Genomic DNA, 23,243 nt, shown 5'->3' on the forward strand with positions numbered 1-23,243 from the left:
GCTCCAGATCCTCCCCTCCCTTTCCTAAAATAATCTGTGTCTTTGCCATCCCATGTTTATGCTTTTACTTCCTATCCACTATTGACCAATGTTATGGAGTGTCATTTTGCCTGTTTTAAAATATTACAGAAGTGGTATAACACTGTATGCGTCTTTAGGCTGCTTGTTTGTCTGACTTACTGATTTTGTGATTTATCTGGGTGGATTCCTGCAAGTGTTACTGATTTTCACCGTTGTCTAATATTCCATTCTGTGATCTCACCACACAGTTCATTTTTCTAGTAACCTCTGTTTTTACCATAACTAACAGTACTGCAGTGAACATCCCTGAACAGAGTTCTCTGTGCACATATATGAGCTTTTGTCTGCTGCCTGTAACTAGGTGTGGAACGGAACTGTTTTGTCTTACTAGATATTGATTTTTTGCTTGGCATCAATGCGCTCCCCTGTTTGTCTCCCCTTGGACATCCCACAGTCATCTGAAAATCCTTCCTTCTGAGTTGTCTCTCCTTTGAGACCCGTAATCCACTGAAGCCAGAACCTGGGTGTCCTGACCCTTCCCTGTAATTCCCCCATTGCTTACCTATGACCAAAGCCTCCTGATTCCCACTCCAAAATAGGGCTTTAGCCCACCCACTCTTCCAGCTCGCTCCTGCTACTTTCACTGTCTTGGCTCAGGATCCTACCTTTCCCCTGGGCTCATCTCCCAGTCCCATGCAGTCTTCAGCCCCCTAACTTCCTCCATTAAAGAATTTATTACACCTTAGCAAATTGCATGTTAACTAGTCTCTCCCCTGCATGTTGTGGAGATCAGAGCTGTGAGTTTACACAAGGGAAAAGGTTATATTATGGTTACCATTTTGTGGGCCTGTAAGTACAGTGCCTGGCACCCAGTAGGTTCAAAAATATTGAATTAAATATATATGTATATATTTATACACAAACACACATACATACATAAACATCATGCTGTAGAGATCCCGTCTTTTGAATCAGATCCTTAGGATAAATTTCCAGAGGGAGCATTACTGATGACTTAGGATAATGCATGTAAAGTTCAAAGTCCTTTGTAAGTAAACTTGACCCGCGCAAAACACTAGATCAGGTAGGACAGTTAGGATGATCCTTGATAAGGTCCCAAAGCCAGTAAGTTACAGAATGTAAAGAACAGCAGGTACTCATACAATCTTGCCATCCGCTTGCTTCATTTGATAGGGATATTAAATTTAGCTGTTGCCCTTTTATTCAGGTGTCTGTCTCTTTAAGTGTTGCTGTTCTGATATATATTTAATTATGTTATATATTATGTTTTATATACAGAGAATAACCTGATAGAATTTACATCTCTGTGAAAAAAAAATGAACAAGAATTCACATCTCTGGGCTTTTGTTTCTCCATCTCTCAAATGGGCATATGGAAGGCCCATTTATCTGTGGCACCTGTTTAGGATCATTTGCTCTGTGGGCAGATGAGGAAAAAGCGCATGTTTCTATTCCTACCCCGCTTCATTATTCCCACGCTTTTTGTGCAGTCATTTACAAGGCTGAGGAGGGTGAATGAAAATCCACCCTTGCAAAACTGAGAAACAGTAATAGCTGACTTCACAGCTGCTTAATGCCCCTCGCCTGCTGATCTGGGAGCCCTTTCATCATTTGCAGCGTATGAAGGAGACAGTGATCTGCTAAGTGCACCCTGTAAGTGTACTGGCAAGTTCATAAGTTGGCCCTACAGGAAGAAGAGGGCATTGGTTAACACTAAGACATGCCGTGCTTGTGATGGATTTTCAAGCACCAAAAGCCCCTGTCCCCAGTTCTGAGACCCTCAGCTGACATGACCAGATGATATTTTCCACAGGCTCAGCCCTGGGAAGTTTGTCCTGTGGGAGATACCTGAGCACTATCCGCCCAATCTGGGGCCCTGGCTTCTAGTCCTGGCTCTGCCACTGAAGGGCTGTGCGACGTCAGCCATATGCTTCTATCTGTACAACGAAGCTGGCGGATAACACTCCCTCCACTACCCCTCCACAGCTCTGGACGTCTATGCTTTAATGGAAGACGGAGCTGACTTCTTAAATTTACAGTACAAGGCAGGTGACTTTTTAGTTCCTTTTGCCTTAAGTCCTTGCCTCCTGAGACTGTAGAAATAGGTGGGAAATAGGTGTGTGTCTGACTCCCTGGCCCAAGTCAGAGAATCACAAAATTATGGGTGGCTGGCAGGGAACCTCAGTGATTATCAAGACCCATGTCCTTCTCCCTCACTCAGTCAACAAAAACTTACGAAGCAGTTGTGTTGAATAGAATGTGGGCAGGGGTGGCAGCTGCTGGGTTCACAGATTTATCCTTGATTCCAAACACACTGGCTGTCATATAGTAGGTGCTCATTAAACATCTTTTGAATGATGGATCATTTCCTGCAGCAGAGTCATCTAGGGGAGCCTATTAAATGCAGGCTCCTTGGCCCACTGTAGACTTACTGAATTGTAATCTCTGGTAACAGGGCCCAGGTGACTGTCATGCCCTTCAGAGTTTGAGAACCATGGCTGTAGCATCTGAATAAAACATCCTCCTACTATCAGAGGGGAGAAAATGCTAGTGTTTGCTTCTGAGCATTTGTTGGTAGTGACTGAAATATTCAAGTCAGATGGTTCACTTTGCTGTAGCCACTTCCATGGAGACTGAAGCAGTCTGGGCTTAGCCCAGGGTATGTGCAAGGCAAACTTTCACTAATCTCGGGAGAGGCAAGGCCAATAAAAAGGCAGAGGAGATAGGAGTCAAGCCACATGAAGTTCAAGTTTGGCATGATTATTGCCCTTCACTTGAAAGTCATAAAATAGGAACTGTGCCACCATTCCAGCTTCCTGGTAGGGGTTGCTGGTGTGAGGTTTTTCTCAGTCCCTTTCAAGGGTCTGTGGCTTTGACCGTGCACAGATCTGCCTTCAGATCTCAACTGTGTCTCTAACTGTATGGTTTTGGGCTTGTCACTTTAACCCCGTTTAAGCTTTAGTTTCCTCGGTCATAAAATGGACATCACATTGCCTACTCCTCAGGGTCTTTTAAGAAAATCTGAGATGATATAAACTCAGGTATCTGGCACATGCGCAGTAGAGAAAAGCTGTTAAGTTTTGGCCGATACCTACAAACTGCCATAATATCTGGGCTGGGGGGTTCAGTAGAGGCTCTCTTGTTTTTACAGGTAGGGTAACAGCCTCAGAAAGGGGAAGCTAATTGTACAAGGTCATCGAGCCCATTAGGCTTCTTGAAGGCTTTTATGGACCAGAGAAGGTGATGAGGCTGTGACTCTGTGGGTGGTCTGTGATAAAGGAATTCCTGGGATAAGATGCTTTTGTAAAAGCGGCTAGATATCTCAGGTGAGGTGCCTTCTCACTTGAGTTTCTCGCTAGCCAGAAGCCCATTCTGAGGACATGGGGATTAGTGAGAACCCCCCCCCCCCAAAGCTGGGCAACTTGTGGCTTTTCTATCAACACCAGAGTTTTAAAGACAAAAACCTTTGACTGAGTGCTGTTGAGGCCTTCCCTGGAGGCCCCGTCTGGCACTGCAGCTCTGCCAGGCCAAGGCTGGAGATGGCTGGCCTAGGGGACCTTCCAAGAATGGCCTCTGGGCTATAAGGGGCACAATACCAATCAGAAGCCAGGCTGGATCTGGTAGGGACACTTCTGGAAACAGAGTCCCATGGGGGTCTGACCCTGGTGTCTGTGGGCAGAGCAGAAAAGCAGGGCCTTAGATGAGCTCACGTCCTCTGTGCTAACGGTGATGACATTGGTGATTGTGGTGATGGTAATGAAAGAGTGAGAATAAGCTCTTCCTCTCTGCCGGGTGCTGGGCCAAGCAATTTACTTCACATGCACTGTTTCATTCAGTCTTCACAAGATCCCAACATGGAGGAAACTGCAGCTCAGAGAGGTTAAGTAAATAACCAAAGGCCCAAAGCTAGTGAGCACCAGGATTCCGATCCAGATCAATTGGATTTCAAGGTAGCCAGCAGCCTGTAAGTGCTGGAAGAAAGGAAAGTAACATTGTTCAGGGCCTTCAAGGGACGTATATTTTATCTCCATTTTTACAGATGAGGAAACAGAAAAGCAGAGAGGTTAGCATATTCCCCATGAAGGCAGGTACGGTGCCAAGCCCTTTACATATATTGTCTCCTCAATCATCAAAACATCCCTGTGAAATAAGAAATTCTAAGATCCTCATTTGTGTAGATGAGGAAACCAAGGGCTGAGACTAAATGACTTGCAGGTATTCAAAACCAGGCAGTCTGACTAGAGGGCCCATGCTCTTAACTTCCTGAGTTGCCCAACATAGGAATGAGATGTGGCAGGCTGGACCAAAACCCAGGACTCCTGACTCCCAGGCTAATGGTCCAAGGCCACGTGTAGGCTCTCTCTTGGGATTCATTGTTCCTTAAAATTGCACTGGTCTAAAGCCCAAAGAGTGAAATCACACCCTGCAGTTCCAGGAACCTCAAGCTGGAGAAGGAAAGTCTTGCTCTTGTGTTCAAGTCTGAGCAGGTGTACTGGGGACTCTCCCTGTTTCCTCCTCTGGCTGGGAGGGAGCCCAGGCAGGGCCAGCAGGGTGGAGCAGCCCTTGTGAGTGCAAGGTGGGAGGAGAGCAGAAGGCAGGAGGATCCCAATAAATTAGGTCTAATTCTTCCCACCTTCCTGCCTTTATCCAGGTGGTGCCCTTACCTCCTGCTTGGCAAACAGTAGGGCATGATGATGAGAGTTCAAGATTGGCACCAGGAGGCCTGAGTTCTGGTTCTGGCTCTGGCAGTCACTCCATGTGCACCCCTGACTCTGGATACTTTCCTTATCTATACAATGTGTGGTGGTGGCAACGGGAGATCAAAATCCTCTGGGGTTTTCAGTTAACACATTTATTAAGCACCTACGATACACCTGGCACTGGAGACATAGCATGTGCAAAAACAGATTCAGGTCCCGCATTCATGGGTCTTAGAATCTAGTAAGAAGAGACCTGAAGATCAAATCTTCACTGAAACTAATGTAAAATGACAACTATTACCAGTGTTTTAAAGGAAAGGCTGCAGAGCTAAAGGAGCCCAGGATGGTGGGAGTGAGGGGAGAGGGAATGGGTTGACAATCTGAAGGGCAGTGGGGAAGGACGCCGGGAAGATGTGGTTTACTAGGTGAATGTCCGCTGGTTTGGACAGCACTCCATGTGTAGAGCCTGCTGTGAGATGGTTCATCCAAAAAACAGAGAAGGCCAGTGGGCCTGGGGAAGCAGGCAGGAGGCTGGTCACTTCAAGGCATTGTGGGCCATGGTAAAAGAAATAATTAAAGTTTAGGGTTTTTTTGGGGGGGGGAGGGGGATTAGGGAGTGAGGGGGAGACTTGAGAGAGAGAATAAACTTAGAATGAGTCAGTGCACCTAACAAAGAAAAGATTTTTAAAAATGCCACCCCCTCCTAGGAGCCTTCCCTGATTTCTCCAGCTTTGACCTGTGGTATCCCTCCCTCTCTGGCCTGCAGCCTGGCTAGACAAACTCAAGTCTCCAGGTCAGATCTGGGCTTTGTCGTCCTGTATTGCACTGTGGCTTCAAATGAGGGCCTCCGCCTTCTCGGGCCTCAGTTTCCCCAGCTGTGCAGAAGCAGGTTGTCTCTAAGGACCCGCCCAGAGCTAACACAACGTGATTCGCTCTGGCAGGAGCGGGGGGATGCCCGCATTGCTGCGTAGGCAACGGGCTGCTGGCTGGGGCACCATCACCTGGCTGCGGGCGCTTTCCTCCCGAGCTGGGGGCCGCGAGCGAAAATCGCGGCGCCAGAGGTTGCGCAGGGAAGGGGGCGCGCGACCCCCGGCTCGCGCGGCCGCTGCGCGGCCCCGCCCCCGCAGCCAGCGGCCCTGCGGCAGCCGGGGCCTGAGCTCCGCCCTCCTCCCGCCGGCCTCTCTCCCTCCTCCCGCCTCCCTCGCTCGCTCGCTCTCTCCCCCCCGCGGCCGGCTCGGCGCTGACTCCGCCGCACGCTGCAGCCGCGGCTGGAAGATGGCGGGGAACGACTGCGGCGCGCTGCTGGACGAAGAGCTCTCCTCCTTCTTCCTCAACTATCTCGCCGACACGCAGGTACGGCCAGCAGGGGCCGCGGGCCTGGGCCATGGGTGCTGAGCTGTGGGGGCTGCCGCCGCAGTCGCGGAGGCCGGGATGCAGAGGTGGGACCATTCAGGGGACCGGGGGTTCCAGGTTGCGGAGCCCCTCTTCCATGCACCCTGCGATGTTCATCGTTACAGCGACAGGGAGCTGGAGGTCCCCCCGCGCAAGCCGGAGCATTGGGAGAGCTACGGCCGCTGGGGAGGGTCTAGCCATGGTTGCTTAAAGTCCGCCCCCCACCCCCCCACCCCCCCGCCGGCAGAGCTGAGGGGTTCCGCGCTTGTCGGGGAGGTGGAGCCGCGCCAAGGTGTGAGGGAACCTCAGGCTGGTTCTGGGTTCGGGAGGCGCGCCCTCAGGCTCCCGGCACTTGCTGCCGTACTTTCACGTGGACTTGTGGCCCGGGCACAGGCGCCTGCGCCCGTCCGCGGAATCCCCTGGTCCTCCAGTCTCGGATCCCCCGCGCGCTGCTGTTGGCCCCCCGAGGCTCCCGAAAGGCTCCCGCAGCGCGGAGTTTCCTGCCAGTTGCCCGCTGAGAGTATAGGGGTCTCCGGGGCACGTGGACAGGCGGGCGGGGATAGAATCTTCCTGGTTTCGCTACCCGGCGTAGCACCGGGGGAAAAGCACGGCAGGATGGGGGCGGAAGGACTGTTTGGGGGCGCCTAGGTCCCCCTTCGGCACGCGGCCCTGGTGCGCGCTATGCTGGGGGAAGGGAAGGCGAGGCGGCGTCCCGGGATTTGGCTGCGTCTGGGAGCCCCACCGGCGACACGCGCGTGACAGGAGAGGGTGCTCTGGTGTGCTGGGAGTGGGGGCGAGGAAGCTGGTGACTTGGAGGCGGGGTGGGGGGTGCTGCTGGGATAAACAGCACGGAAAAAAGCCTGCACAAGGCGTGTGCGACCCCCGCCTCTTCCCCGGTTTTCCCCACCCCATGCCTGTTGCAAGCATAAAGTTTGGCCCCATAGTTAGGGCTTTTTCTACTGGAGCCCCGCTGCGGGTAGCCGGGCGGCTGAGGATGCGGCGGAGCGGAGAATGAGACCCCGGATGCGGGCGCATGCCTGAGCGCCGAGAGGGGCCGCCGGGCGCAACCGGGCGCGGCTCGCGGGGGCTGGTTTGGTACCTGGAGTCGGAGCGCCGGTGCCGGCTTGTTTTGCATAACACTGGAAGGGAGGGGGAAGCCGGGGGGGGGCGGGATGTGGGAGGGGAGAGAGGGAAACTTTGCTTCTTGTAATAATCTGCCTGTCTTTGGGCGGCAGCAGCTGTCATGGGACCGGGTGGGCGGGGAGAGGCTTGCAAGCTGACTCCTTGCCGTGAGACGCGACTTGGAGGGGACGCAGCAGCGGAGACATTCAGCACCAGGCTGACTCCGGGTGGCGAGTCCGGGCTGGCGGCTGGGACGGCATGGCGTGGCTGGGTATCGCGGAGAGGAAGCCCGCCACGCGCGGGAGGCCATCCCTCGCCCACTGCAGACGTCCATGCGTCAGGGAGCCGCGGGGCCTCGTGGTCGGTGGTGGGAGCTCTCGAGTGGGTTCCGGGCAGGGGCCGAATGGCCTGGTGGCGTGTAATCGCGCTTCTCCAGGCCGCGGGGAGTGTGTGATGAGCGGTCTGCGCGCGCGGGTATGTGTGTTTGTGTGCACACGCCGCGCGCGCCGGGCGCGTACCTTTACCTCTGACGAAACTGCAGTGAAGCTCCCGCGGCGGTCACCGGGCGCCGTCACTCGCCCCGCGCCCATGTCTGCTCCGATCCGCCCCGCGCCCATGTCTGCTCCGATCCCAGCCTCGGCACCACCAGTGCCCCCCAGCCGACAGCCTGGGACTAGAGAACTGGGTGCGGACGGGCAGAGTTGCCCCTGGGAAAGTTCTGTCCCTCGGCACTCGCACTTGTCTGCGGTTATCTCCAAATCTCTCGACTAAGACGCTGCTGAAGGAGGTCTGAAATAGCCAAAGACTCGTTCAGAGACCCATAGCGAGAACTTGTCCGTTTTGGACCCTACGCCAGATTTTAACTCCATCTTCTGTGTTCTTTGGCTCACCGATAATTAATTTTTTGCCCTTTAGCCGCCCAGCGGGCCTACCCTGCAGGGCTATTTTACCCAAGGAAACTAGAAAATTGGGTAATCAGGTATCAGTAGAAGCAATGCAGTGGAAGTTAATCTGGGACGTTTGCTTTTTTTATTTAACCACGTGACAGGCAGAGGATCTTCTGATGATCTTTGCCGGCCCAACTTGGGAAATGTAATTGATATGGGGAGCTTTGCAACCGCCCCTAGAAGGCTCATAGAGCCAGCCAAAAGAGGACCTGGGCGGGCCATCGCCTGCCTCCTCATTTTACAGTTGGGGACAGAGGCTGTGAGGGCTGAGCGGCTGGTACAGGACCACGCAGCCAGTGGGTGACAGAGCCACCCAGGGCTCCTGACTCCAGGTCCTGTGTGTTACCTCGAAATAGCACTGGACTTGGAGTCAGAAGGCCTGAGTGGAGTCGCCTTCCCCACTCTCTGGCTGGGTGACCCCGGAGCAAGCCATTTTAACTCTCGGAGCCTCCTTTCCTCCATCTGTCAAATGGGGCTGGTGGTGCTAGCAAGAGAAGCCAATGGCCTGGTGGTGGGGGTGAGCACTGTTTGCATGTGAGATGTCTGGTTGTTCCTGCAACTTCCTCTCTTCCCCCCCAGACCCTGCCTGACCCTCCTGTCCTCCATCTCCCCCTTTGGAAGGGGTGGGGAGAGTGAGTAAAAAGTATTTGTTGTCTTTATCTCAAAGACTTGTCTTTGATGGCTAATCCAGGGTTAGATAGAGGGAAGACTTGCATTTAGGAGCCTTAACTTTTACCCATTCAGGCCAAAGTTCAGAAATTCAGCAGACCAAGATTGTGAAAGCTTCTTGGAAAGGTTTGGGGCTTGTATCCGGAAGGACTTTGGGTTGGCTTCACTTTGCTCAGGCTGTGCCCCTGGCCTGCAGAGTCCTCACCCACCATTCCTGCATGGCGCTCTCCTCTAGCAGGCCTCCCCAGCCCAGCTCGTCCTGCTTTCTCTCTCCTCTGGTTTTCTTCGTCTGTGTTACACAACCAAGCACTTTGTGTATTAGTCCTGTGACCCAGTAAGATTCTCGAACTAGAATTGTACCTTTCATCTCTTTGTGCCCCCCGTGGCACCTGTCACCCTGCTGAGTTCCTTTGCTCAGCTCTTGGCTAGGCACAGGAATGACAGACAAGGGGGAGCTCTCAGGCTGGCTGGGGAGACAGCTGGGCAGCGAGTATGGGGAGAGAGGAATGCAGAGGGCTGCAGCTGTGGGCAATGACTTAGGCTCCAAAGGCCACACAGTAAGCCCACACTAAATATGGGTTGTTTGAAGTTGCTTGGGGCGTCAGTCATAGATGCCCAAAATGTCAGAGTTGGCAGGAACTTCACAAATCATCGGGTCCAACTGCTTATCATTTAAAAATATTTAATGATAGAATTGTTAGAAAATACTGGCAAACATTAAAAAAATTGAAAATATGTCGTCTTACCCTAACATAACCACAATTAATTTGCATAGGGGATATATTTCCAGACTTTTTCTTTCCTATTGATTTCTATCGATTATATTTTTTGTACCAAAATAGAGTCATTCTTTATAAACTGATTGTAACGTGGAATCACACTGTTGTAATTTGCTTTTTTCCCTCCTCCAAACAATACGCTGTGCCTGTCTTTCCACATCAATAAATATTCTACTTAATATCTTAATGGTTATATAGTATTGAGGGGTTGAACCAAAATGCATGTTATCAATCCTGTATTGTTACTCATTTAAGTAGCTTATAATTTTTTTTGCTATTGTAAGCCATGCTGAAATGAATATCTTTGCATATGTCTTCTTTTCTTCATTTAAATTCCTAGAAATGAAATTACTCTGTCAAAGGAACTATGCAGGCGTTTGGTAAACATATTTCTGGATTGCCTTCTAGAAAGATTGTACTAATTTATACACCAGCACTGTGTGGGAATGCCTGGTTCTCTATACCCAGATAACTCTTGGTATTTTAATTGTTTTCATATTTACCAGTTTGTTCATCAATAAACTTTGTCCATCCCTGTTGTTTTAATGTGCATTTCTTTGAGGACTTGTGATCCTGAACCTTTTCCCCGTATGATTGGGGGCCATTTGCAGTTCTATTCTGTGAAATGTCATATTGGTGAACTTGGCCCATTTGGCATTTGGTATCCTATCTCCTCATTGTTCTAAACCTGGATCTGAGTGCCCAGGAGGGGCCCTTGCTACATGGAGAACTGGGGAAAGTGGCTTGAAGTCTAAGTGTTAACTTGCTAGGTTTGAAACGTTGCTGCCTGCACAGCCACTGAGGCTGGGACTAACTTCTTTTCCAAGTTACAGTTCTGGCCATCTGTAGGGGCAGGCTACAGTGCAACCTCTGCTGAGTGCCTTTGCCCACTCTTCACCTGTGTGAGGCCCAGGGGAATAACTTCTTCACCCCAGCCTGGGAGGGGACACGTTTGCTGGCTTTGTTTACCGGTGGCCCAGGGTCCACTTTCACTGGAGCTCCCTGGTTGGTGCTAATGATCAGGATGCTTGTAAAACCCAGGAAAGGCTATGGCCCAGCTACTGGGCCCTGGGGGCTCATATTTCCCCTTCACCCTGGGGCCCTCCTCTCCCCAGCTGGTGCAGGCCAGCCAGAAGCTCCACCATTGCCAGGATGTGAGTCACCCTTTCCCTTCTCTCTGAAACAATAGAAGGAATACTGGTTTGAGTCAGAAGCAGCCTTGCAAATGGGGGCTTGGGCTTGGGCTTGGGCTTGGAAGTGAGTCCCTAACACGAGAGCATTGCATTGTTAACAGCTGTCTCCTTCTGCATCACTGTCATCATCAATGCCATTTATGGAGCATCCTCTAGGTGCTCTGCACTCTGCTGAGCCTTCTATTTGCATTATTATATTTCATTCTCACAAAGATCCCACAAAGTGTAGGTGCTATTATTCCCATTTTGCAGATGAGGAGTTTACAGTGTCAGAGAAACTCACTGACTTGCTGAAGACAACCTACATCTACTACCTTCGAGTGAGTCGAAGAACCAGGATCGTGGGTGAGGTCCCCAGGCCTCTTGACTCCAAGCTCCATGAAGACAGGGACTACTCTATTTCTGTTCATCATTATATTTCCAGTACCTTGAGCAAATGAGGGCAAATTGTGTAGAGAGAAGGCATAACTCCTAAGTCCTTCTACTCTAGGCCTCTGTTTCCCAATCTATGAAATGGGGCTATTAGGCCCTAACTCTCAGGATTGGGAATTAAATAATTTAATGTATATAAAATGAGCATCAGTCTGCTGTTCACAAAATGTAGAATTTTTCTGTCTTTGAAGCACGGTAGGAGGGCAAGGTCAAGGATAGAGCTAACTCCCATCTGTGCCATCTTTTTTATGTAAGAAAAGGAAGCATAATTCTTATTACATGAGGGTGACGGGAACCCAAATAAAGTCATTTGGAAGAGAATGAGCTGGGTTGTTTACTATCTCTCCTTCTCCAACATAGTTGAATGCCTCACATCTATCCTGTGGACACTCAGCTGATGCAGAATCGATTGGCTTGGATTGACTTTTCTGTTTCTCTCCCCCTCCTCTGGTCTAGGTTCTTATCCATGCAGAATTGGATTCCTGCATCTACTACCAAACAGATCCTTGCCACACCAGACTTTGCCCTCTCCTGCTTGTCCTCAGCCCTGGTGGCGGATCAGTCCTCCTAGAATGCATGTCTGATGTCCCTCCCTTGCTCACAGGTCACCCAGGGCTCCCCGGGACTTTTAAAGTCTCAAGTTTAACCTCATGTTCAAGGGCCTTCGGATACTTGAAGTTGGAGAGTTAGACCCCCAATTTTATCCCGAGTTGTCTGCTTTCCCTTTGGGGTCCTGGCGCACCTCAGGCTACATCATGAACCCTCTCCCTGGAAGCATAGGCTCTTGCTGTTGTCTTCTGTCTCTTCTTTCTCTGTTTCCACTGTTTCCATTATGCATCCCACAAGACTCAGCTCTCAGGCCATCATTTTGGTGACACCTCCTCACCTCCAGGTACAACCGCTGCTTCCAATATGTGACAGTGTGCACTCACTTTGAAGTCAGCCTGCTTGGGTTTGAGTCCTGGTTCTGTGGTTTACTGCCTTTGGTGGGTCACATGACCTCTCCCGAGCTTCTGTTTCCTCATGTGTAAAGATACTGATAAGTAGTACTTCCCTGATAAAACTTTCCAGGAGTCAGTGAAAAATCAAAAGACAAAACGGATTTAAGGGGCCTGTCACAATGCATGGCCTATAAGCACCAAATAAATAGATATGTCTCTTCTAACGTAGGTCTCATTAAGTGTTGAGGAAATCGCTCCAGATTGTTAAGCTCCATGAGGGCAAGGATTTTTCTTTGCTTCCTTGACCATTTTTTCCCCCACAATGAATAGACAAGTGCCTGGGACACAGTAGCCATTCAAAATCCTCACTGAGTGCACAAACATACTAGACTGTGAGCCTCTTCAGAGCAGACACAGCCTCTCGGTTTGTATCTTCAGTCCATGTGTTCCTAAGAAGAGCCAAACTGACAAATCCTTGTGGAATGACCTGGAATATCCTTCCCACACCCCACCTTCAGCATTTTAATACACTCATAGCTTACCTGCATTTCAAGCCCCTTTCCACACCTGACCGCTCTGGAAAGCCTTTTAAGTGCCCTGTTGTTCCTCTGCCCCTAACGTGGAGGGTGCCATAGCTATCCGCTGGTGCCTGCGTGCTTTTATCCCTACAACTAGGTTGACGGCTCAGGGAGGGCAAGAAAAAATATTTTTATCCTGGTCTAGCATTGTGGTTACCCATTAAGTAGATGAGTTTTTGAGCAGAAGAATGTTTTATATGATTAGGTGTTAGGCTCTCTGCAAGGAACTTTGTATGTAGTTTAAACATTTCATCATGGAAAATGTCAAATACATACAGAAGGAGCCAGCGGCGGGATGGGCATAGGGGATCTCCATGCCCCCGTCACCTAGCTTCAGTCGTTTTGGACCAATGGCCACGCTTGTTCACCCACCCACGTTCCCCATCATGTCATCTGTGACTGTTTCATTGTGTACCTGTGAAGAGACTTGTGAGTACTGTTGCATGGGTTTCTAACAGTAATTGTGAAGTTGGTTCTGTTTTTCCTATTTTGTAAGTGACGAAATTGAGGCACAGAGGGGTTAGGTAAGTTATTCAAGGTCTTGGAGCTAGCAAGTGTCTAACCTGGGATTTGAACCTTGGCCGCTGAACAGCTCCCTGTTTTAAGCTTGGGAGGGCCCTTGGAGCACATCAGGTCTACTCCTAGAAGACAGGACACTGAGGCACAGAAGGAGAAGCCACATAGCTGGAGGAGACCCAGGTCCCTGACTCCTTGACTAGTTATTTTCCAGTATCAGGACTTGGGGGGAGGATGGGTCTTGGCTCTGGGGGAGGGACAAGGTGGATACACCTTGGAGAGACATTGTTGCTCAGGGTGGCTGGGCTTTGTGGTGGCTGTGAGACCCTGGAGGGCAGCCCACCACCACCCAGCACAGGCAGTACTTTTCCTGCTCTCACTGATCCATAGGACTCCAACCACTACCCTTGCAATTGACCTTGCGTTTTCTCATTTGGCGCTCAGGACCACCCCTTAAGGGCGACAGGGCGACAGGGCGACAGGTTCAGCAGCAGGTGTTGACAGAGCTGAGAGGAGAGGCCTAGCCTGAGGTCACATAGCTGGGCTGGGCACTGGTTCCTGGTGGCAAGACTCCAGGGCTCCCTGCCCTGCTCTTTCCTTAGGGCAGAGTTGAGTTGCAGGCACCCCCCCACCTCCCCAGTATCCTGGGTACCACACTTATCTGAGAGGAGCCTGAGACCAGAATAGAGGTCTAGAGTGGGAGACCAGAGAGATTTTTACAAGTCATTGGCAAAGTCATTGATTAATTATCCCTGAAGGCCTGTAATTATTGCTTAGTCTTTTAGGGAAGAAAAAAACATTTGTTCTAATTATTTGTTTTGGTGCTTGAGAGGCCTTTGAATCCTAGGATTGGATTCTGCTTGGCACAGGCCTTATAGCCTTTGACACAAGATTTCTTTGTACCTCAGCATTTTTATCTAGGAAATGGGACTGATAGTAGTACATACCTTAAGTGGTTTTAGTAAAGGCAACTTGAGATGATGCCTGTGAACGTGGAGAAATGTTCAATCAGTAGGAGCCAAGGTTAATATTAAAAACAGACAAATATAATGCAGTCCTTGCTACTTATCTTCCCACTGAATTCTAGGTCCTTGATCCTGTCTAGGCCTTGAAGTTTCTAGTATTATGATCTCCTTTCCCTTATACTTCTGGGGAAACTGGAAAGGAAGCCCATCCAGGTTTAGCCAAGTGCTGCAGCAGTGACTTTTAGGAAAGCAAATTCAGTTAGATGCCGCTCGAAGAGAGGAGAAGAAACATCAGATAGGGATTAAGATCTCTGGGCTTTTGAGTTTAACTGCCAAGGGTTTAAATCAGCATTCTGCTCTTTACTAGCTGTGTGACTTTGAGCACGTGTCTTAACCTCTCTGACTCCAATTGCCTCATGTAAAATTTGGGATAATTGTAGACTATTAGAATAAATGCAGAAGATAAATATGCCTGCAATATTGTCTAACACATAGTAAGTGCTCAATAAATGGTAGCCACTATGTAGATGACAGTGGTAATGTAAATCCTCCTAGGGAAACTTGAGCTTTCATGGAGTTGGGCGTACCTTAGAGACCATCTTGCTCAATGCCCTTACCTTGAAGTGAAGAAACAGACAGGGAGCAGACAGAGAATGCCTTCAGATCACCCAGCAGAGACAGGACAGGACCCCTGGCTGCTGTCTGCTTGGCCAGGCCTGGCTCTGCGTAGTAGGGACTCAACTGTCTGGGACCCACTGTCTGGGAACTCAGCCGGGCGAGCCTTGCTTGGCTGAGATGGATGCTCTCCGGCAGCTCTGCAGCCGTGTTTTTGCCTTGTGCTTGCCTGGCAGAACGGAGTCATTTAGCAGAGGGAGAGTGAGGAGACGTTAGAAACCAGGCCCTGAGCAGTTGTGGCAGCCGGCCCACGAGTGGCTCCCTGATGTTGCTATGGCAAACAGCCTTGGCAACGTGGCTGCTTCAGCCTCTATTTCTGGTCTCAGGCTCCTCTCAGAGAAGTGTGATACCCAGGACACTGGGGAGGGCCCTGCCCTGGCTCCTCAGCACCGAGGACGGTGCAGTCTCCATCCTGCTAGTGATCCCAGGCCACAGCAGCCCCTGCCCAAAACATCTGCAGGCCCACCGTCATGACCTGCCAGAAGCAAGCCCCTGGGTATGACATTCAAGGTCTCAAATGCCTCTCCATCCATCTGTCCGTCAGCTCATCCAGTACTGTTGACCATGCAACCCACTGCTGCAAGAGCAGAACAACATAATTTTCTTAACATGGACTCTGGTGTTAGGTGTTCCTAGGCTGCCCTCATTTTCAACCATATCCTTCAGCAAGAATGGTGATGAGAAAACCTTTTCAAGCAATTACTCTGACAGGTCCTGCGCTAAATTATTCACATGAACAGTCATATTTAATCTCAGAAGAATGCCGTGAAGTAGTCCCCACTGCTATCCCCATGTTACAGTCGGGCACACTGAGGCCGGCTGCCCAGTCTGTAGTGCTGGTACCGTTCTGCAGTTCCTTCCCTGTACCGCGCACCCTGGCCCTGCCATGAGGTATCTGTGCCCCCTCCCCATCTCTAAATGGATCCTTCAAGGTCAGCCCAAGTGCTGCCTCTCCTAAATCCCCCTCTCAGAAGCGGCCCCATTTTGCTCTGTGATCCCACAGTCAGTTACAGACACTCGCGTGCTCTGCCTTCACTCTGTATCCTATCACCCTGCCCTTCAGCCACCCAAAAGAAAACACAGAGAAACTGCTAAAAGGAAGAGTTCTGAATGTCCAGGTGAGGAGTCAGCAAAGGTTTTCATTAGTATTGTTACTAATCATAGTAAGTACAGAAAATAGCTAACATTTAATGACCACTTAATATGTGCCAGTCAGGTAGTAAGCTAAGACCTTCAGGTACATTATCTTGTTTAAACCTCAGTGACCTGGTGAGATAAACCAGACAACTAAGGAACCATGACAAACCAGAAAACTAAGGCTGCAAGAAGTTCAGTGACTTGCCCAAATCATCCAGACAGATAGTGGGAAGTCTGGGATTTGAACCTAGGTCTGCTCGGCTTCAGGGCACATGGTCTTTACCGCTGCAATGTGACTCATCTGGCTGAGCATGTAGAAAGAACTGGAATGTGGGTGATGGACAGCAGGAAGGAGGCATCGAAACTTGGCCTTAGCCAGGGGGGCTCTGTGGAAGTGAGTGGGCCGTGGGAGAGAAGGCACAGAGAGCAAGGGGCTCAGCATGGCGTCCCTGTAGCTGAGATGGGGTCGCAGAAGAGGATTTGCTTTAGGGGAAGATTTGCTTGAGGAACATACATCTGTTCATCCTGGGCCCACTGTGTGCCGGGTTCGTCTCCATCCCTGGCCTTCCCTGGAGCCTTGTTAAATGCAAAACTCTGGTCCCAGCCTGTGCTAACCTTTGTTTATGTGTTTATTCTTTACTGTTCCCTCTTCTCTGCCCAGTCAGGACCCAGCTCCCTAAGGAAAGGGATCTCATCAAGCTGGTTCACCAGCAGATCTCCTAGTGCCTTGACAGTGGCCGGTACACTGTAGGCTTCCAATAAATACCTGTTGAATGACTGAATGAACAAGTGCTGTTTGATCTTTCATAAAAGTCACCAACCATTTGCCTGGCCCCAGAAGTCCCTTCTTTGTGCTTGGCACTGGCTAGGAGGTCTGGGTGAGGGAAATGTGGGAGGATTGTACTAGTCCCCACAAGGAGCCCACTGCACTTGTCTCCGAGATAACCCTGCACACAAAGGAGTCAAAGCCATTTTTTGGAGCCTCCAGAACCCCTATCAGAACACGCCTCCAGTGGGCAGGTCTTTATGGAATGTTAAACCACTGTCAGGAATCTAGTCTGTTTCAAGGCATTGCTTTAGCCCAACTGGGGAGTGGCTCAGAGCTCCAGGAGTCTTAGTATCTACAGGGAGGTATTTGGGCAAACATCCCTCCACCTTCCAGGGAGATTAAAACCAACGCCTTAACACTTGGCCTCATGTCCATAGCCCAGCCAGCTTATTCTAGAGGGACTGGGCAGGCCGACCTCCGCTCCAGGGGAAGAAGGAGGGGAGGGATCATTCAGGGACCAGTGACTGCCCTGTCCAGCCCAGGAGGATTCACTGCAAGCCGTATCCATCCTTTGTTTGGAATCCCCTCAAGACTCAGTCTGTTCCACATAAGATCACCCCTCACCCTTCCTACCTAGGGCCAATTCACTCAGTTTATACACAGTTCTTACAAGCTTGGCAGTCCTGTCCAAGCCTCATGACACTGGAAGCAGCAAGCCAGTTTTATTAGTGTGTGTCTATGCAAGCATGGGGTAGGGGTGCAGTTCCACCAGCACTGAAAGCAGCCTGGGGCCTTTTAGTGAAGGGGTGAGGAGTCCCCTTGTCGTGAATACATTACTGTACAAGTTACGAAGTTAATCTGTCATAAAGACAGTGTGTCATCCCTGAAGAAAGGTATATTCTGATCAGCGTTCTCTGTTCGAGGAAGCAGGAAGGAGTGAAATGTATTTTGAGGTATGTATTTTATTGTCTAAAATAGGAAGTCTGTCAAAAGCAGGATAAGTTTTAAAGTTATCTATAAACTTGCTCACTGTGAGCACACAATATTCCTCGACCATGCCAGATGAAGGAGTTAGTGTAGCCATAAAACTTTCTTTGAAAGTTAACGTGGTCTCCTAAAGTGAGATGTTGTCCTTTGTATTTCCAAGGCTGCACGAAGTCGTGGAAGGAGCATGTAGTAAATGCTGATTGGCCTCAAGAAACCATGTGGCCTCGTGATTAATGAGAGCAGACTGTCTGGTTTAAATCTTAGCTTTATGACTATTAGCTGTGTGACCCGAGGAGTTCACTGCTCTGTGCTCTAGTCAGCCGGCCCCAAATGGGAATAAGAATAGCTCCTCCTGTCCCAAGTTTGTAGAACTAATCAGTAGTTCTCAGCCATGAGTGCATATCAGAGTGTACAACTGTGTGGTTAAAAAAAAATAATAATTATGCGTCTGGGGCCATCCCAGCCTAAGTGAATGAGGATCTTTGAGAGCAGGCCCTTAAGCTTCTATGTTTTTCAAAAGCTCTCTCTCGAGACACCCCTGCTTTGGTCCTAAACAATCAGGTACTATTTGTGGAGTGTCTGGCATTATCTCTGTCATCCCCTCCCTTCTCTGTCCTTTCTGCCTGAGTCCAGAGCACAGGTTCCAAATGACTGAGAAGCAGATAGAAGGCCCCTTTATGATGCCTGTGTAAAGCAGGACGGTTGGCTTCCTTATCTGTCATTTCTAGTTGATCTTCACATCTTGTCCTAAGCCAGAGAGGAGTATTCCCATTTTCCTGATGGGAAGTGGAGCCCCAGAGAGTGATCTGATAGGATTCTGCAGCAAATCAGTTTTCACACGTTTATCTCTATCCTGATACCTGTCTTCCTTGATCCTCAGCCACATACCCACTTCTGGGTAACTCCAGAGGTGGGGATCATGATTACTTCAAGAGGTGGGTGGGTTAGAAGAGGAAGAAATGCAGGGAGCCTGAGGGAATGCAAGCCATCTCTAGATCCCTAAAGGTCAGCGGGTGCTAGGCATGGTCCCAGGCCACGTGGTGGTTTAGGACTAGAACTCACTTCTCCTAATGCCCAGGCAGCTGTCCTCCCAGCTGTATGTGCTGCTTCTATGCAGAGGACAGGGTGTGGTTCCAGTGATAACAGAAGTAATCTTCCAGCTAGTGTAGTGAGGCCTTTGCACATGCTGCTCTGAATGCTCTTCCCAGGCATCACCATGGCTTGCTGCCCCCTCACCTCCAGATCTGCTGAGACCATCTCCTTAGAGAAGCCTTCCCTGAGGCTCCTGCTCTGGCCACCTCCTATGGCAGTACCATGTTCTCTTTTCTTTAAGGCACCTAAGTATGCCAGATACTTTCTTGTTTATTAATTTGTACCTCATTGATTGCCTGTTGCCCCTATGGGAAAGGAAGCGCTTACCAGGACTGGACATTGCCTATCTGGTTCTCACTGTATGCCCAGAACATAGCCTAGGGCCTGACACATGGTTGGCATTCAGTGAATATGTCTTGAGTGAATCGATTCAGTTTTTGTTGAGCCCTTAATCTGTACAGGTACTGTGTTGACTTCACTTAACTCTCCCAGTTACCCCAGGAGATAAAGCCCCAATCTTCAGATGCGGACCTGAGGCTCAGAGGGTGAGTGGTGGGGCTGGGGGTATAGCTTCTCTGCTGACCAAGCTACATGCAAGCCCCCAGGAGTCCAGCAGTGTCCTGCCCCCAAGGAGTCACGCCCCAGTTCCCTGGTGACCTCACACCACCTTCTCCTTGAGGTTGGGCAGCAGCTCCTCCCTGTCCCGTGGGTGTAGCCACAGGTACCTGCTCAGCAGCACCCAGGGCCTCCAGCACTTAATCTTTGTCCTGGTGGCCGAGGGAGTGGCTGCCTGGCTTACACTTTGTGAACCAGCCCCCAGCAGAAATGTGGCAATCTCCCACCTCGGGGGTGGAGGTGGGGTGGTCCCAGGCCAGGACAGCCTTAGAGGTGAGCCTAGAGGACAATGATTGTATCTTGCCGGAAGCTTCTCTCCCTGGAGCCAAAGTGGGCCCAGATTAGTGGATCAAGTCGTGGGGAGAGCAGAGTGGGCGCGGGCATGACGGTGAGGACAAAAGCATGAGAGGAAGGAGGGGAATTTAGAACCTACCCCGGAATGAGAAGAGAGACCTCCTTTGCCCAGATTACCTCACAGTAAAATTTCCAGTAAAATTTCCACAGTAAATGTCCAGCTGTGGGACAACCAGTGAAGTGTTATCAGCTGGTTTCAGTGATGGACTCAGCCTGGGGTCTGAATTCTGAGGGTCAGCAGAACTAGAACAGCAATTAAGACTAGAGCTCTGAATCTGGATCTGAGTCCAGGGTTTGTCATTTAGCAGCTGAGTGGCTCAGGGCATGTTACTTAATCTGCCTAGGCCTCAGTTTCCTCACCTGTGAAATGGGATAATAGTAAGTATCTCAATGGGTGGTTGAAACGATATCATGTCTGAAGGACTAGGTGCAGTTCCCCGGGGTGGTTATTCTCAGTAACAGTGACAATTGGTGACTGGTTGATTTGATGACAGTTTGGTGGAGAAAACTGGTAGATCCCAGGAGTTAGAGAACCATGGATTATCATTTGCTGCCTCTTCCTTTTCCTGTCCCTGCAGCGTTCACTCCCTCTGTGCAGGAAGCTAGGATTGCAGATTTGAACAAGCCCTGCTCCTGTCCTGGGAAAAACAGATGGCCAGGGAGGATGGCCGGTGCAGAGGGAGTGTCCAGACAGCTCGTGCAGCAGAGAGTCTGGAGGGATGGGCTGGCCGACTCAGTGAGGAAGGGCATCCTAGGAAGAGGCCAGCCTGTCATAAGGATCAGCACATCCTGTGGCTGGTGAATGAGCAGTGAATGACTTGGGGGTGGGGTGGGGGGAACATGAGCTCCTTCCCCATCAGTGGAGGATTTGAGCTGGCTGGAGGACTCCCGGGATGGGGAAGAACATACAGGATGAACTAAGTGTCTGGAAGAATCACAAGTAGAGCACTAAGATCTGCAGCCCTAGAAACTAGCAGGAGGTTGCTGACGGAGTAGGGAGGTCTTGGGGAGGGTGACTAGGTTTTCCCCCAAGCCTCATAGGCAGGATGGAATGAGTGGTACCACTCTGTGGTTTGAGAACCTCTTGCCCAAGCCCTAGGCGTGGAGTAGAGGCACAAGCCTAGGGCACAGCTTCTCACCTGAAGCCCTGACTGAGGTCCTTTGCCCAGGGAAACAGCAGTTCCCTTAATAGTGGGGCCAGGCCCCACACAACCACTGGTACTTGATGGACAGGGAGAAGGCCAGTAGCTTAACAGAGGAAGCCTTCAATACATTTAATGATGAGAATAAATATTACTGTCTTAATAATAATAATTATTACCCCTCTTACCACCACTATTATCCCTTTTAGCATATTACTGTGAAATTCTCATAGCATTTCGCATCCATATTTTACAACCTCATTACGATTTTCATTTCCATTTTACAGATGAAGAACCCAAGGCTCAGAGATGTTGAAGTGTCTTTCCCAATAAGATCACTATTGCAGGAACTTGACAGAAATGTGGGATTTGTCCCCCCACCTCACCCCCACATCAACCTGGTCAAGATGGGATGGTTTTGGAAAGGGCCCCTCAACTATTCATGTCTGTGCCTTGTCTAGACTGAGTTCCCAGGATTATCTTGAATTCTCCTTGGAGCAGTGATCCCCAGTCTTTTTGGAGTTGCAACAGCCTTCCATTGTGTGATTTTGCAATAGTTGCAACTCCCCCAGAAAAGTGTAATTTCTATTGATTCCTAGAATTAGGAAAGAGAAAGTCTTGTTTAGAGAATTGTGTAGCTGCCCTGGAGATTAGAACACCAGGGTGAAAGCATTGTGCCTGGTGGTCTGGAAGAAGGCCTAGGTTCAGGTCCTGCCTGCCCCTTTTTGCTGTGTATCCCTGAACAAGTCTGGCCCCTCTCTGGGCTTGAGTTTCCCTGTCTCTGCCATTCTGTGACGCATTGTTTTTCTATCATGGCTGTTTTGCTTTTGTAAATTCTCTTTGTGGCAGAACTGCCAGGTACTGGACTGAGAGGGAGAAGGTTGGTTACTGGAGACAGATGGAGCTAGGGAGCCATCACATCTCAGATGGGCAACATGACTTCTTTCCATCCACATCTCCCCACGTTGTGTCCCCTTTCCTGGTGACAGGTGCTAACTTCTCTTTGAACTGCAAGTTGGAAGCAATTTGTCATGAGATCATGTGCCTTAAACGTGTGGGTTTGGAAGGAGGAGAAGGCGGAGGAGGAACTCCAGCAAGAGAATCCCCAATTTCCAACCTCCCAAGTGAATCATGGAACATTTGGATAAGTCACTCATGGAGATGGAAAGACTGGGTGAAAATCAGGAACTTCAGGCCAGATTTTTTAAAAGGAGCAAATTATTCAAAATCCTCTACTGATAGATTATATCTAAAATTTTCTTTCTTTTCCCCACAGTTCTGTTTTATCCATCTTGAATCATTTTTTTCTCTGTAAAACTGCTTTTTAGCCTTACTCTCTATTTCAGGTAAAAAACATTTTAAGAGGGGAGGGAAGGTGTCAGGGAATTCTGAGATGCCAGGCTGCAGACTTGGCTGCGGGTGCTCTTTGAGGCTCAGGATGGCCATTCTTGGGCTCTGGTCCCTGGTGCCTCTCACGCGCAGCTCCTGCTGGCTCAACCACGAAGTCTGCAGTATTTTAAAGAAAGCTCACAGCAAGTGAAAAAAGAGCGACCACACTTAGGGTACCATGTGACTAATAGGCAATTTAACACGAAAGCTACCCAATTCCCTGCGGCCCTCACCAGCTGCTGGATTTTGCAGCGGGATGGATTAGGTGACGCTAGGATTGACGGGCAGGTCCATGTGCGTGCGGTGGGCGCGCGGTGGGTGCGCGCGCAGGCAGCTTGGCCCCCGCTTCGGCCTGGAAGCTGGGATCTGCCTGCATCCAGGGGAAGCTCTGCTCTGAGCCTTACGGAATAAGTTAATTTAAAAGCCATTTTGTCGGGTAATAAAGGAAGCTAAAAATGATGGAATTTAAAACAAAAAATTTTTATCGCTGTAACTCAGGCGCTTGCTTAATTGCCCCATAATTCACCGTTAACCCCAAAGTGTTTTGCAGAAATAACTTATGCCTTAAACTTTTTTCATTTTTTATTTTTGTTGTTTTTTTTCCACAAATGTAATATCTGTTTTTAAATTAATATTTAAAAGTTTTTAAATACAATTTAATATTAAAACATTTGCAGTGTTAGGAGCTAACTTGTTGGAGGAAGTGAGGTCACCCCCATCCTCTAATCTCTTACCCTCAAAAAAAAAACCACTTTTAGCAATTTTGTGTATTTAAATGCCTTTCAACTGAATATGCCATTCTCTGTT

At 49.7% G+C, this 23,243-nt stretch overlaps 1 protein-coding gene across 1 annotated transcript in view; it reads left to right on the forward strand.

Moving 5' to 3' along the window:
- Positions 1–5,690: 5,690 nt before the first annotated feature.
- PPARGC1B (PPARG coactivator 1 beta) overlaps positions 5,691–23,243 on the forward strand; it is a 106,514-nt gene continuing 88,961 nt past the window's right edge. Inside the window, exon 1 of the mRNA XM_074360911.1 lies at positions 5,691–6,095. Coding sequence (XP_074217012.1) covers positions 5,694–6,095 — 402 coding nt within the window. The 5' untranslated portion in view covers positions 5,691–5,693. The remainder of the gene's footprint in view (positions 6,096–23,243) is intronic.

The sequence above is a fragment of the Camelus bactrianus genome, chromosome 3 (genome assembly GCF_048773025.1).
Source record: "Camelus bactrianus isolate YW-2024 breed Bactrian camel chromosome 3, ASM4877302v1, whole genome shotgun sequence".
Classification (NCBI taxonomy): domain Eukaryota; kingdom Metazoa; phylum Chordata; class Mammalia; order Artiodactyla; family Camelidae; genus Camelus; species Camelus bactrianus.